The sequence below is a fragment of the Pteropus medius genome, unplaced genomic scaffold (genome assembly GCF_902729225.1).
Source record: "Pteropus medius unplaced genomic scaffold, Ma_sr-lr_union100, whole genome shotgun sequence".
Classification (NCBI taxonomy): Eukaryota; Metazoa; Chordata; class Mammalia; order Chiroptera; family Pteropodidae; genus Pteropus; species Pteropus medius.
This window is the reverse complement of record NW_024352787.1, coordinates 26,516,326-26,532,318: the sequence shown is the minus strand read 5'-3', so window position 1 is coordinate 26,532,318 and position 15,993 is coordinate 26,516,326. Positions and strand designations below refer to the sequence as shown.

Here is a 15,993-nt window from a genome sequence, read left to right as displayed (position 1 = left end):
TGGGCTGAGGGGACCTTCCCCCGGGCTCACATACCCTGCTTCCTCCACAGTGCTCAGCACTCTCCAAGCTGAACGCGGAAGTGGCCTGTGTCGCTGTGCATGATGAGAGCGCCTTTGTGGTGGGCACCGAGAAGGGGAGAATGTTCCTGAATGCACGGAAGGAGCTGCAGTCAGATTTCCTCAGGTTCTGCCGTGAGTACCCCAGGGCTCTGGAGGGCCAGGTGCTAGGTCCCCAGAACAACACCAGGATGGGCGGCCCTGTGTCTGGGTCACCCGGGACAGGAGTGGGTTGTGCAGGCTTCCTAATGTCAGGGGCGGCCCCAGTTTTAGTCGGAATCGTACAGCAGCCCCTCAGTCAGTCAATAGGGCCTGGCTGACTGAACCCCAGGGCCAGCCAGGCTCACCTACCCCTGTCTGCTCACTGACAGAAGGGGACACTGAGGCCCAGTGTTGTTGCTCAGTTCCTATGAGCCCCTGACACAGGGACCGAGCACACTTGTTCAGCTAATGCTTAATGAGCACCTGCTATGTGTGACACCCTTCACAATGCCAACTCATTTACCCTAACATTGGTCTTATGAGGTAGGCACTGTCATTGTTATAGTAACATAATCTTGGAGCCACCTCCTGGCAGTTCATGGGGACGGAGTAACTGAGGACACGTCCAGCCGCATGCAGGAAATACTTGATGAATGTGAGTGCTTGGTGCTGTCTGATAGTGCTGTGGGCAGGGCCACGTGCTGGTGCCGTTTACCCTTCCCAGCAGGCTTAAGACAGTTACTGCTGGTTTACAAATGAGAAATTGAGGCATAGTGAGCATAAGCCAGTTCCTCAGGGACACACAGCTGACAAGTGACAGAGGCAGGGTTCAAGGCCAGGCCTCTGGTTCTGAAACCCATGCTCTTTCTGCTACAGCCCTTCAAAATTGGGGAGATGCAGCACGGGCACCTCCAGGAGCCCTGCCAGGAGGTCCTGGTCGCTCTTGGAAGAAGGCAGTAATCAGGGCCGTGATCCAGAAGCCCCAAGGCAGAGGGGTCATTCTGAAGCCCCCAACTCTTCAACACTGGGCGTTTAGGGCCCTTCATAACCTAACCCCTGCTTCCGCATTCTGTCTTTATAATGTGCCTTTAACCGCCCCGCCCCCCGTGCTGAAGTGCTAGCTCACCAACCCTGTGTGTCCCGTCTCACCTCCACCTTTCCCCTGCTGTTCCTCTACCTGAAAGGCCTTCACCAGGCCCTATTTGGGCTCCTCTACCCCTCACACCTATGCTGTGGTTGCTCCTCACACCACACCAGCCTCCTGTGTCCTGAATTTCCATTCGTGCCTGGTACCCCAGCTTGGCAGTAATCTTCAGGGGCGAGGGGTGGGGGTGGGTGTCAGCTTCACCTTTCTGATGGATTAGGTCCTGCAGGGGTAGGGCCTGGTCCCAGCGTTGAAGGCCAGCTCCCAAGCAGACATCAAAATCCACAATTTGGGACTCAGAATTCTTGAGATAACAGCAGGCCCTGGAGTCAGATGCCTGGGGCCACATCCTAGCTCTGCCACCTCTTACTTACTGGGCCTCAACTTACTCATCTGTGAAAGGGGAAAACAGTGCTACTTCTTCACTGGTCGATCCAAGGATTAAATAAATTAATACATGGCAAGCACTTAGAACAATGCCTGGCACTTAGTTCACATTCAGTAAATGCCAGCGTTGTCCTGCCATTATTAGCATTTTCATTACACCATGGGCCTGGACCCTAGGATCAGCCGTTTTAGGGAAGGTTGCCCCCCAGCTTTAGACATATCATTACCGAGGTCCATTTGCTTCTGCAGCGATTCCCCAGTCCCACTCAGCTCTCAGAACCTGTACCCTTGGAAAGGGTGGGAGCTGAGGGTGAGCCAGGGTAGGGTAGACAGTGGCAGGGTCCTGTGGCCCTCACTCGGTTAGGCCGAGAGCCAGGCTGGGGCCTGGGGAAGGTGCACCTGTCTTCCTGGAGCCAGGCAGAGCCACTATTTATAGCACCAGGGACTTGGCTGCTTTATTTCAAGCTTCAAGATCCCAGAGGAGAGAAGGTTCCAAGCTGTGAGGGGGGGCCTCCAGGCCCTCCTCTTATCCCCTTTCCAACACTTTCTAGCATCTTCCTCACCCAAGGATCCACTGACATGCCTAAGCCTAGCATGAACCTGCCTCTTTGCAGCCTCTTGGCCTCCTGGTGGATTCCCTGTTGTATCCTCATTTGACAGAGCAGAAAATTGAGGCCTTAGGTTAAGACAGAACATTAGTGTCAGAGCACAGAAAGGGGCGGGTGGAATGGACATTCATAGAACTCCAGCTCTGAGCCAGACCAGGTGGTCTCCTGTGAGAGCTCACAGACTGAGGCCCAGAGAGGAAAGGGATTTGCTGGAGGTCACACAGCATGTTAGAAGTGACCAGAGATGAGACCCAGGCTCCATGACCAGCCCTGGCCCTGGGTAGGGTGGTTGGGCAGGGCTTATACACTCATTAATTCTTCATTCATTCATTCGCACTTCATATTGGGTGCCCAGCTTCTGGGCTCAGCACAGGGCAGGGACATCCAACTTACTAGGCAGGTGGGAGACAGATGCTCACCACGGCCCACATGCTCTATGTCTCACAGGAGGGCCCCCATGGAAGGAGCCAGAGGCAGAGCACCACAAGAAGGTGCTGCGAGGCGAGGCTGGCGGCCGGAACATCCCGAGGTCTACCCTGGAGCATGGCTCGGACGTGTACCTTCTGCGGAAGATGGTAGAGGAGGTGTTTGATGTTCTTTATAGTAAGATCCTTCCTCATTCCATTTGGGGCCCCCAGGTGGGTTGGAGCCCCAGTCCCTGCCCAGCTGAGGGGGCCCCCTTCTGCCCCATTACAGACCCTGGGCAAAACCTCAAGGAGTGGGGGCCTTACCCGCTAGCCCTCAGCTGCATCCCCAGGCGTGGATCTTCTGACTCAGACTCGTTTCCTGAACCACCATCCTCTCTGCTCCTGCCCCGGCACTAGTCATTTTCACCTCTCACCTGGAAATGGCCCCAGGCTGGCCCTGGCCTCCTCACCTCCAGGCCAACTCCCTGCTGCCCCCACCCACCGTATGACCAAGGACATCTTCCCAAAGCACAAGTCTGACCATACTCTTCCCTCTACTGCCTTCTGGGGCTCCCCACTGCCCTCGGCATGGCGTAAGCACTCTCACACCTATGCTGTTCCCACCCACCTTTCCAGCAAGGCTGACCCTCCTCATAGAATTACTCCCTGTTCTACAGCACACTCTAGCTTCATTTCACACCTCCATGCCTTTGTGCCTTTGTGCCTTTGGGGACTGCCTTCTCCTCTGTGTGTTGGACACTGTATTACTCTCTTAAGGCTTAGCTGCAGGAAGCCCCTCACACACTGGGTTAGGGTTTTCTCTGGACAACCACTATGCCCTGTCCCCTCACTATCCCAGTTACTCAACTGGGTCAGGGACCATGCCTGCCCTTTCTGCTGTCTCCAGCATACAATTCAGGGCCCAGCAGCAGCAGGTGCTCAGAGGGTGTTTGTTGAATGACTTACTAAAGGCTAACAGGTTAGCCAAGTCCTTCCCGTGGGGTTGGGGAGGGGCAGGCCTGGCTTTTCTTGGGAAGTGTCAGGATACAGAGTCTCAGGGCCCAGTGATGGCCTTCACACTCCTTAGGTAATCTTGGGCAGGTCCTTAAGGGTCCCACCTCATTTATCTCTGACTTGCTTTATTCCTTTCCCTATTCAGCCTTTGGTTCTATAGAGCAAAGGTCTGTGAGGAAACTACCGCTGTTTTCTAGATGTCAGGGGAAGGAGGCTAAGGGGAAATAAGGGGCCCAGAGGTTCTGGGTGGGCACACGGGCCACCCTGGGATGAGAGGAGTTTTCACATGTGATTGGCTTTGCCACTGTAGACACTTTTGCCAGCTGTAGGGTTTGTGCCCCGAGCCCCTGCTCCCCTGCCCACTCTGCCCTGGCCCTCCCCCTCCAACCTCAGGCAGAATCAGAGGTGGCGATGAGGTGAGGGTCCTCTTTCTGGTTCTGATGGGGGCTGTAGCATGGGAGCGACAGCAGATGTTCCGAGCCCAGGCCCCTCAGCCATCCCACCCCCTTATTTCCCAGCCAGTCTCCCCTCTACTCACTCATTCTCTCATCCTTACCATCTCTTCAGTCTCTCCTCTCTCTCTTTCTGAATCCCCTCTTTCTGTTTCTTCCCCACTTCCTGTTTTCCTTACCTTCTATCCCTCTCATTCTCCTCCCTTCCTCCCTATGGCTTTTTCCTTGCAGTCTCTCGCCTGCCCTCCTTTTTTTCTCACCCTTTTCCCCTTCTTACCTCCTGCCCACAGCCCTGGGCCTGCTTTCCCCTCCACCCAGACACCTGGAGTGGAGAAGAGCGAGGGAAGGGAAGCACGGACCCCCTCAATGGGGAAGCCCCAGCCCTCGGACAGCTCCTGCCCATCCTTCTCCCAGCTCATGAGGGTTATTCTGTGTAAGGTTGCATTTAAGGAGCCGATGGAGTCCAGTTTCTTGGGAACCCAGTACCAAAGGGAGTCACTGAACATGGGGCATGCCTGGCCCCCACCCCATCCTGGCTGCCCTCTCATTCTAGGCCCTCTCTTCAACCCCCTTCCCTCACAGGCGAGGCCCTGGGAAGGGCCAGCGTGGTGCCACTGCCCTATGAGAGGCTGCTCAGGGAGCCAGGGCTGCTGGCCGTGCAGGGGCTGCCCGAGGGCCTGGCCTTCCGGAGGCCGGCCGAGTATGACCCCAAAGCCCTCATGGCTATCCTGGAGCACAGCCACCGTATCCGCTTCAAGCTCAAGAGGTGAGTGAGGCAGCCTGCTTGAGAGTGGGCCAGGGCCTGGTGGCTGGACCATGAGGGCTTGGCCAGAAAAGGCTAGAAGGGCGACCTGCTCCCATGCTGGCTCAGCCACCATGGTCACTTAGCCGGAGAGGAGGGGACTTCAGGCCCCCATGGGGGAACCCGGTTATAAAAGCTCCCAGTCTGGTAGTGGAGGTGAGCCAAAAGTCCAGTCTTGGAGTGTGATCTGAGCCAGGCGTTTAGTCACAGAAGTCTTCCCAGCGGCCCTCTGTGTTACAACAAAGCTGGGAGAGACCTGGTTGGGGCAGTGGGGAGTAGCACCAGCAGCACTCCAGGTGTCAGAAACGGCCCATGCAAAAGTGTGGAGGTGGGAAGCCAGCCTGAAGGCCATCAGTGCTCAGGCCCAGCAGAAGAGGGATGTGATGGGAAATGGAAGACGATCAGTTGCAGCTGAAAGGACACAGTTGGTGGCCTGGGGCACAGAGGCCAAGGGGCAGAGCCAGGGTCCTCCAGTGGCCCAGCCGTGCGGCTTGAGGCACATCATGCCCCGCCCCAGGCCTGCACCCCTACCTGATAATTGGAGACTGGCTCCTACTCTGCATACCGCACAGGCTGTCATGTTCTGCAGAGAGAGTGCTAGGGGGGTGCAGAGTAAGAGATGCAGCTAGTAGGACCAAAGCACAAAATCATCTTGTGTCCTATGTCCTTCACCCAGGCCGCTTGAGGATGGTGGGCGGGACTCGAAAGCCCTGGTGGAGCTGAATGGTGTCTCGCTGATAGCCAAGGGGTCTCGGGACTGTAGCCTGCACGGCCAGGCCTCCAAGGGGCCACCCCAGGACCTGCCCCCCACTGCCACCTCCTCCTCCATGGCCAGCTTCCTGTACAGCACCGCAGTCCCCAACCATGCTGTGAGAGAGCTCAAGCAGGAGATGCCCGCCTGCCCACTTGCCCCTAGTGACCTGGGCCTTGGCCGGCCTGGGCCTGAGCCCAAGACTCCCGCTGCCCAAGACTTCTCTGACTGCTGTGGTAAGCTGCTGCTGGGAACCCCCGAGTTGGGGGGTGGAGCCAAGGTCACTCATGCAGGGTACCCCAGGGCGAGTCAGGGTGCTCAGGTCCTCCCCAGGCTGAAGGAGAAATACTGGAGCAAGAGGCTGGCTGGGGTGGGACAGGTAACATTTTAACTTTGACCCTGTCAGACCCCAGGCTTTCGCTCAGCCATCTGTGAACAGTGTTGTTGGCCTGGGACCATGAGAAACTTGAGAAGGCTCCCAGAGGAGTCTATGGAGACAGTAAACATGCTAATTAGTCGCATGATTTAATACCCACTGGATTAGGGGTACTGGAAGCATCAGAGGAGGAACAGCTGGGTATGAGAAACACCTATATTCACAGCCTGGCTTTTTACTTAGTGGCTTTGTGTTCTAGGGCAAATCTCTACCTTTTTGAGCCTCAGTTTCCTCATCTATAAAATGGAGATGCCAGTAGTACCTGCCTTGCAGCGCTGTTTTCATGATGAAATGACAGCGTGTTAGAAATGTACATTCTCAGGCCCTGCCTTAGTCCTGCTGAATCCGAAGCTCTGAGGGCGGGGCCCAGCTGTCTGCAAATTGACAGATCTACCACGTGGTTCCCATGTACACTCAAGTTTGAGAACACAATAGGTGCTTATAAGTTATGTTTGCTATTATTATTATGAGGAGAAAAAAGGATGTCCTCCTGCTATGAGCAGGATGATGGGACTTATATGTCTGAAATAAGTGTCCCCATCTGTGAAAGGTGACCTCCCTGGTCTGCCATTTGGATAGACTTCTAAAGAATGTCTCAGGCCTCTGGTCAGGGAACTTGCCTAGAGTTCATGATCACTGGGCTCAGTTCTGGAGTGTTCCTGGTAGGTAAGACTGTTACCCCAGAGCCAGTGCCTGTGCTGGCTCTGGGGATTCTTCTTGGGGTCCACCTCGAACCTATACCTTTTCTCTCCCTTGTCCAGGACAGAAGCCCACCGGACCTGGTGGGCCTCTCATTCAGAACGTCCATGCCTCTAAGCGCATTCTCTTCTCCATCGTCCATGACAAGTCAGGTAGGACAGTGCCCATGGCAGTCCCTTGACCAGAGTGGGGATCAAGGGCTGGGGGTGGTGCTTACTGGAATCAAAAAGTCCACTGGCTCTTTGTGAGGGAAAGGAGGAACAGCTCTGTGCAAGGGACTTGTGAGTAAAACTGGTATATAATATTACATGTTGCTGTGTAACATATTGCCCCAAAACTTAGCTCAAAACAACAAGCATTTATACCTTACAGTTTCTGTGGAACAGGAATTTAAGAGCAGCTCAGGTGGGCAGTTCTGGCTCAGGGTTTCTCATGAGGTTGTCATCAAGATGTCAGCTGGGTCTGCGATCATCCGAAGGCTTGCCTGGGACTGGAGGATCCACTTCCAAGCTCACTGGGTCGCTGTCGGCAGGAGACCTGCTCTTCACTACGTTGGGGGCCTTTCCAGGGCTGCTTGAGTGTCCTCACAATATGGCAGCCGGTTTCCAGAAGTTAGTGATCTGAGAGAAGGAGGAAGCTGCATGTCTTTTGTGACCTAGCCTCAGAAATCACTGTCACTTCTGCCATGTTCTACCCATTAGAAGCCAGAAGCTTGATCCAGTCCACACTCAAAAGCAGAAAGAGGAATTAAATTCCACTTTTTGAAGGAGTATCAAAAAAAATATGTGGACAGATTTTGAAAGTACCTCACAGAGTACTGAAAGCAGGAAAATTTGGGATTCATTTATACTGAAAAGGGATAAAGTGAGACTTTCCAGCAGTTTTGCCTTGTAGAGGTCTTATCCTCACCTTCAGTGAGAGGCTCTTTCAGAAAATCTAGTCCCCTGGCTTCAGAATGGAGACCTGACGGCTCCAGACAGGGTCCATCCCTGGCAGGGAGGGGACCTGGATATCCAGATGGCACAGCATTGTGAGAGGCCTTGGTGGGCAAGGGGTACAAGCTGAGATAGAATCTCACTGGGTACTAGTTGGGTGATCTCAGGCAAGATATTCAGCCTCTCTGAACCTATTTTCCCATCTGAAAAATAGGAATAATGTCTATGGTTAAAGGTTGTCATAAGGGATTAAATAGGATATTATGTAGAGAGAGTACTTAGCACAGGTAAACACTTAATAAATTGAAAGATGTTACTATTATCGTCATAATGAATCAAGTGATCACTCTTATTATTCATATTAAATTGAGGCAGAGCCTTTGGTTTTATGGAAGAGACCAGTAGGGGTGAGGGTTTGGGAGAAGCCAACAAGGCCGAGGCTGGGTGAGACATCAGATGTATGAGACATGAGAGTTAGGTGTTTGAGGTCAGGACTCAGCCTCTCCTTACTCAGAGGGAACATTCTTCCCATCTCCTGCCTATTTGGGGTAGGAGGGGCCCAGGATGGACCGGCTGAGCCTGCGTGATAGCCATTGTCCATGGTGGGGGAGAGAGCAGGTGGGGAGACCATCAGAGCACCTTGAATTTGTGTAGGGCTGCTTTCTGGAGGAGGCTTGGGTATCGAGCTCCAAGGCAGGAACAGGTGGAAGGGCTGGCTGGGGCTGATCTCTGGGGTTCTGGACGGGAATACCAGGGCCTGGGCCGTGGGAGGAATATGGCTATCTCTGGAGGGGCACAGCCTCAGCAGGGGGTGTCCGCAGGGCAGCAGGGAACAGGTGGCTCATTACGAGGTAACCAGGCATGGGGTCCTGTCTCCGAGTGGCCCTTACTTGTACTTCCTGTGTTTTGATAGAGAAGTGGGACGCCTTCATAAAGGAAACCGAGGACATCAACACACTCCGGGAGTGCGTGCAGATCCTGTTTAACAGCAGATATGGTGAGTAGGCGGCACGGCCCGCTGTGTGGCCCCAGCAGCGTGTTGAGCATCTCATTACATGGCAATCACTTGTGTTCCCTAACATGACAGCAGGAGCCATATGCTGGCACCCGCACGCTGTCAACGCTAATGTCATCTCCTGTCTGGGTAGGGAGGTGGTTGTGTCAATATTTCCCTTCCAAATTCTCCAGGGGGTAAGACTGATGGCAAAGCCCCAGACCTTGACTCACCTATGGGAGGCGGGCGGGTCTGGGGCAGGCTGTTAAATGAAAAGTGGCTGTCGGCCTCACAGCACTTTTAAGTTTCCCCCAGCACCATGCTGTTTCCTGCCTCCTTGCCCTTGCCCGTTCTGTGCCCTCTGCCTGCCATGCCCTTTGCATCTTCTGGGGGTAAACTCCCACTTGTTCTTCAATCCTTAGCCTGGGCCAGGTGGGCCCCCAAAGCTCTGATGGTTCCCCCTGTTACAGGTTGCACACTTGTGTGCCTGTCTATCTATCCTTCTGAGGGTCAGGATTGTGCTTGCGTTTCTCGTGTCCCTGGCACCCAAGACAGAGGTGGGCTCAGAGCACATGTCAGCCCACTGCACTCTGGGCAGCAAACACAGGTGGTAAGTTGGCAGGTGTGCCCTCTGTGGTTGAGTTTCACACCAAGTGAAAAACACAGCCACTGGAAGATGTACGCATTCTAGGTCCTCGTAGGGAGGCATGCCCCCACCACACCTGTTCTCCTTTGTCTCCTTGGTAGCCCTCACTCACTCTCGCTTGCCTGCTTAGCCTTTATTGAGCTCCATCTGTAAGCCCCACTCAGGAGTCAGACACAGTGTGGTCCTGGCCTGGGCAGGTGGCTCTCAGTCACTGGGGAGTTGACACAAGTACCCACAGGTCCCTTTGTGAGCATCCGGGTGTGATGTCATTTAATACCACCTGAATCGTGCAGTCCTTGTATGTGGAAGTCCATCTGCATGATGGGGTCAAGCAAGGGAAAGGATGGGGCACCATGCAGAGCTTGAGGACAGAGAGAGGAGAATCAGGGGCCTCCGGAGCTCCCAGCATGTTCAGGGTCGGGGGATGAGCAGTGCACTGGGAGTCCATGGCTGCTGGCCTGGCAGCCTAGAGTTGGCCAGTCTTCCTCCCTAACCTTGGCCTTCTAGCCATGGCTGGGCTTGACGGGGTGGAGCTTTACCGCCCTTTCTGCCCTCTCCTCATCCTCTCGCCTTCCCTCTTTCTCTCATCTCTTGTTTCTTCCTCCTTTCCCTTCCTTCCTACCTTGGTAAAGGAAAATCCTTTCTCTACTCATACCTCTTCTGACAGCAGAAGTGTAGGTTTTCCCAAGCAATTCTCCAGTTCTCTGTGGACATTAACTGGGTGTTCTACAATTCAGTTCAGTTCTGACACTAACTACCCAGAGTTACACAGACTCCACAGATTAAGGGCTCAATCCCACAAGACTGCCCCCACTTCAGATGCCAGTCACAAGTAGTGGGTCCACAGGGTATCCACACTTCTGTCTGACTTGGCCCCACATCCATGGTTCCTATGACCCCCTCCTCATGTTCGACAGTTTGTGGTAACAGCCCATAGAGCTCAAGGAAACACTTTACTTCTGTTTACCTGTTTATTACAAAGGGTGCAAATGAGCAGTCAGATGAAGAGGTACATAGGGTAAGGTCTGGAAGGGTCTCCAGCACAGGAGCTTCTGTCCCCATGGAGTTTCGGGTGCGCCACCCTCCTGGCACATGGATTCATCGACTCAGAAGCTCTCCAGACCCTTTTATTTGGAGTTTTCACAGAGGTTCCATTAAGCAGGCATGGCTGATTTAATCATTGGCGGTTGATTTGATCATTTGCCCCTGGTGATTAGCTCTGTCTCTAACCCTTCCCGTTCCAGGAGGTGGCCTGGGAGGCAGCTGAAAGTTCCAGCCCTCTAATCACACTTGGTTCCTTTGGCAACCAGTCCCCATCCTAAAGCTATTCAGGGGCCCACCAAGAGTCACCTCATTAACACAAACTCTGGTATGGTCGAAAGGGGCTTGTTATGAATAATGAAAGATGCCCTTCTCACCCCTATCACTCTGGAAATTATGAGGGCTTTAGGAGCCCTTGTGCCAGGAACCAGAGTTGAAGACCACATATGTGCTTATTATATCACGTATCAGTCTTCCTTTCTTCCCTTCTTCTTTCTTGTCACACATTTACTGGTTCATTCACTTACCAGTCATGCATTTTGAGCCCCAGCCTTGTTTTTGTACCAGGCACTCAGGCCAGCTCTGGTCTCAAGGCGATTCAGCAGTTGCCTCAACATGTGTCTGCAGTAGCACGCAGTGGTATATAGTCACACACTCCAGTGTGTGGTAGCATACAGAGGCGGAGGCCCTCAGAAAGAGAGGGCAGCTTAGAGGAAGGTGAGGTCTTAACAGGCTTTGGGAATCAGGAGTGGCTTCATGGAGGAGGTGCCCTTTAGTCTACTCTGGGGCTGGGGAGGCCTGGCCGTGTGGGCTTGGCAGTTCCAGGTTGGGGTGGAGCCAAGCAAGGCCCTCAAGGCCATAGTGAGGAGTCTGGGATAGTCTAGGTGCCTTTGATGTGGCCACCCTGGCTCACTCACTCTGCTCCTCTGCCTGGTACTGCCTACTGCAGGGCTGTCTGCACCTGAGTCCTCCTGGCTCCAGGCAGGTGTGAGCTGGATGAGCAGCAGGAAGAGGGAGCTGGGGAAGGCTGACTCTGTCTGCCTTGGTGGAGGGCTCTGCCCCAGCCCAACTCATACGCAGCCACCAGTCTTCTGGCCTGTTGTGGGCTCTGGGTGTTTACAGAATGTGGAGCCTTTTCCAGGCTTTAGCACCTGGACCCCACCAGAGCCAAATTCAGGCGTGATAGAGGCCTTGCCCCTCCTCAGCCCAGAGCTCTCTCTGAGCTTTCCCTTCAGCTGGCCTGGGGAGAAGGAGGTCCCCTGTGAGTATTGGAGGATCCTGTGGGTGAGGATATTTGGCAACCTGAGGCATCCGCAGACCTTGGATGAGCAGATCCTGCTCCTGGTTCTGCCCTTTCAGCCACCAGCCCTGGGCAAGGTGGACCAGCAATGGGTCCGGGGGGTACAGAGGGGGAAAAAAAAAAAGAAATGAGGGTCCCCGGCCTTCAGGAAGCCTCAAGGACACTATCTCCTGGGAAGAGGTGAGGTGAGACTGGAAGAGGGGTGCAGGGTTGTCCATGGGGGCTTCCTTCTGCCCTTCCCAGCAGGTAGTAGTAGCTAGAGGCTGGGAGGGGTCATGCCCCTGTCCACTGGGTCTCATTGCTGCCGAAAAGGCAAGCCCAGCACATCAGATGAACTCAGGTGGAGATGAATAGACTCGAGGAACCCCTTGCTCAAGTGCTGGGGCTGGGTTGTGGCTGGCAAGGGTGGGGGTTGGGGGAAGAAATGGTTTGACAGCTGTTTAGATTTCGAGGGTTTAATTTGACAGTGAGCTAAGTGTGACTTCACAGTGGGATCTGGCTGCCAAAGCCACCAACGCAAACCTGGGCTGCATCAACAAAAAAACAATGGTGAAAATGCCCCAGGGAGGGCTCCAGACAGTTCTGCCTTGCCCTGGTCAGGAGGGGTGTCCAGCTCGGAGCTCACCCTTACCTGGACACAGACAAAGCCTGGTGGGGACCCAGACAAGGCCAGGATGGAGAGGGGCCTGAGCAACAGCGAGGAGACGTGGGACCCTTGGGAGAGATCAGAGTGACAAGGCGAGAGTGAAGTGGACATCTAGCCCAGCTCGTCTCCTGAGACCTCCCAGGCCTTGGGGAGAACGGGGACACCTGAAAGTATAATCAAGCATATAGTTGGTGCTCAAGAAGTGTTTGGTGAGTGAATGAAAGAACACCCGGAGCGTGGGTGTAAACGAATGGCCGAAATGTGCAAGACCAAACCTAATAATCTAGAAGAAAAGAACAAGTAACCACTCACAAACTTGGATTCTGTCTACACTGCTGTCAGCTCTGGCCAGCATCTCATTTATGTCACTGAAGAGTGAGAGGAGTGCGAGGTCCCTCCCTGGAGGAAAGGACACATCTGTGCAGCCATAGATGTCCTGCCAAGAGCTGCCTCAAGCCTGGGAGCTTCCTGCAGCCATTCATTCACTCACCAGATATACAGGGATCAGCTACTATGTGCTGGCTCTATCTAGATCCCAGACATGGAGCAGTGAACAAATGCGCCTGCTCTCTTGGAGCTTAGGTTCCAGTAAACCAACACACAGACGAGCATGTTTGTAATATCAGGGTGGGCTAAGAAGGGATGGAGGGGACTGTTTTACGCTGATGAGATGTTATTTGAGCAAACACTTGAATGGAGAATGGAAGGGAAGCATATCTGGGAGAAGTTATCTGGGAGAAGAATATCTGAATTGATGGAAGAGCAAGTGCAAAGGCCCTGGGGTGGGCACGTGCCTGGTATGTTAGGGAAGCAACAAGGATGCCAGAGAGACCATGTGGGCAAGCAGAGGGGTGAAGGGAAGGAGATAAGGTCAGAGGTGATGGAGTCCTGGTCACAAAGGGCCTCTTAGGCCCAGGGAGGACTCTGGCCATCGCTGAATGAGATGGGATCCTGTGGGCATTTTTTTTTTTTGATAGAAGTGACATGATTTGACATTTCAGCATGGCCATTGCATGGCCAGAGTGGTGCGGGGGAGGTGGGAGGTGATGATGACCATGGCCCGGGAGCCCTGTGTATCCTGCAGCCTCCATCTTTCACTCAGCCTTGCCATTGCCCTTCCAGCGGAAGCCTTGGGCCTGGACCACATGGTCCCCGTCCCCTACAGGAAGATTGCCTGCGACCCGGAGGCTGTGGAGATTGTGGGCATCCCGGACAAGATCCCCTTCAAGCGCCCCTGCACCTATGGGGTCCCCAAGCTGAAACGGATCCTGGAGGAGCGGCATAGCATCCACTTCATCATTAAGAGGTACAGAGTGTGGTGCAGGGGCAACAGCAGGCATGAGGCAGGGCCCCGGGGAGGTGATGGTGGGGCAGGGGTGGAATGAAGGGGTTCTGTGACTAAACAGAAAAAATCAGGCAGACCTGGGAGAGAATTCAGTCTCCTTAACCTAACAGCTGTGCGGCCTTCTCCCTGGGGAGGGTGTTGGCCCTCATAGCTGGCAGGGTAGTTGTTGTCACGGCTACCTGGAGTCATCACTAATCTGCCACCAGCAGCTCTAGACAATGCCTAGACTTCCTTGTTGCTCTCTCCTAAATGGTTAGAGATGGAGGGGTGGCCAGAGGCCATGCCAGCCAGCCCCCTGCCTCTAGGTAGCACTGGTCCCTTCCCAGGCGTCTGTTCCAGAAGCTCTCTGAGGGCAAGGCTCCAGTGTGTTCATGTAACGGTCTCTGGTGTGTAGTAGGTGCCTAATTCGTATCTGGAATGGATGGATAGACGGGCAGACAAATGAATGCTTGTCCAAATTTGGACCGATGACTTATGACTTCTTAGAGCTCAGGAAATAAACAGGATAATGGGAAAGAAATGGGTGGGGGTCCTTTTAAGGGTGGGCAGGGGGCCTCTGAGAGAAGGTCTCATTTGTTAAGCCATAGCTGGGAGTTTTAAGAAGGGGCAGCCCACACTGAGCTGGGCAGTGGGCAGAGGGTTGGCCTCATTGAGCAACCTAGACACGCAGGGGTACAAGGAGGCTGGGATGTGGGTAGAGGTTTGGGTTTGGCTCTGAGAGCATGGGGATCATTCTAGAGCAGAGGGAAGGACCTCTGTGCAGGGTTACTAGAGGCCAGAGCCAGGGTCTGATGGGCCCTCTGGCTGCTGGGGGAGATCAGACGCTGGGGAGAGGAGAGTAAGGTGGGGACACTCACAAGGAGGCTGTGGCAGTGGGCCAGGCCGGTATTGTGGGTAGAGGGAGAGAAGTGGCTGGATTTGGGATAGATTCTGAGCTGTAATGGTGTTTGTCAGTGAATGGGATGTCGGAGCAGGACAGGAGGCAGGGAGGCAAGGATTCCACCCCCCTCCCCCGCCGCCCTGCCCTGCCCCCTCCCCCTGTTTCTGAGTGAGTTTATTTTGAATATGTTAAAGAAGCTCAGGGGATGGAGTTCTCAGAGGCCGAATTGAGATATCAGATATCAGAAGCTCAGGAGAGAGATCTGGGTTAGAGATAAAAATCTGAGGGTTGTCAGCATGGGTCAGGAAGGGATCATGGGAGGAGAGAGAGGCGAGGAGAGCCCAGGTGGACCCTTAGATTCCACATTAGCGGCCGAGGTGAGGCTGAGAGGCTGAGACAAGTGGCTGGTGGGGCAGGGGGAGCTTCTCAATGCCTCTTGGGAGATGATCCTGAAAGTCAGTTCTTATCAGCACAGAGCTTCTTACTGCATCTGGTCCTCAGGGTACAGAGCATGCTCTCTGGTCTGTCGGCAGCCACCTTGCCAACCTTCTTGCCTTTCCACTCCTGAGAACTCCTGCTGCCTCACCTGCTTCCAGGCCTTTGCTGAAGTCCTTCCCTCCACCTTTGCTGAAGTCCTTCCCTCCACCTAGACCAGCTTCCCACCTGCCTTCCCACCTGTCTCTGCCTTTCAAGGCTCACTTTTTCTTTTCTCTGCATCTGAAAGCCCTCCCCATCCTCATTTGGAAAGAATTTTGCACTCTGGTAGCAAGTGGTTTCTTTTGCAACACTTAGACCACATCCGAGCCATCTCTTGTGCCTCACAACCCCTGCTTGATAGGGTCCTGGTCACACAGGGCACTTGATAAATGATTCTGTAGGTGAACTGAAATCAAGTACCCTTCTGGCAGGCAGTGCCCTCTATTGTCTAGCTTAAATCTCTTGCTGCTGCCTAAGTCCCTTTCCCTCTTGGTACAGGGCTACGAGAGAAGAAAGCAGCAAGAGCACCCCAGTGTCCCCTTACATGCCTGACCGTGATATTTGACCTCCCTCAATCCAAACTATAGCTCATTTAATTTTTCACTAGTATGTGCTGAGTGCCTCCTACAGGCTCATTTACTAGGCTCTGCCGAGGACTTCATGAAACAGCAGGCACAGTCCCCTCCTGCCCCCAGAGGCCATTGCCCATTATAGGGGGCGGTCACTCCTATGATGAGTCCAGGACACATCAAAACATGTTTTCAGGCTGAATGGCTTCTGACTAGCAAGCCTGTATGGCTTCCTGGAGGAGGAGGCTTTGGCATCAGGCAGGCTGGGCTTGAAGTCACTCGCAGCTTGATAACCTTGCATAGCAACTTCTCTTCTGAGCATCAGTTTCTTCATCTATAAAAATGGGACAGTGATGCCCCTCTCCCAGGTTTTTTTCAACACCAACTGAGGAAGTGGACATAACATGTAGTAGATGCTCAA

General features: G+C 53.9%; 1 protein-coding gene across 2 annotated transcripts in view; it reads left to right on the top strand.

Annotated features, from left to right (window-relative positions):
- GTF2IRD1 (GTF2I repeat domain containing 1) overlaps positions 1 to 15,993 on the top strand; it is a 103,447-nt gene that overhangs the window by 31,804 nt on the left and 55,650 nt on the right. For both annotated transcript variants that reach the window (XM_039849521.1, XM_039849522.1), the window contains 7 exons: positions 51 to 192; positions 2,626 to 2,781; positions 4,634 to 4,817; positions 5,530 to 5,840; positions 6,802 to 6,891; positions 8,588 to 8,671; positions 13,424 to 13,607. In XM_039849521.1, coding sequence (XP_039705455.1) covers positions 51 to 192; positions 2,626 to 2,781; positions 4,634 to 4,817; positions 5,530 to 5,840; positions 6,802 to 6,891; positions 8,588 to 8,671; positions 13,424 to 13,607 — 1,151 coding nt within the window. The remainder of the gene's footprint in view (positions 1 to 50; positions 193 to 2,625; positions 2,782 to 4,633; positions 4,818 to 5,529; positions 5,841 to 6,801; positions 6,892 to 8,587; positions 8,672 to 13,423; positions 13,608 to 15,993) is intronic.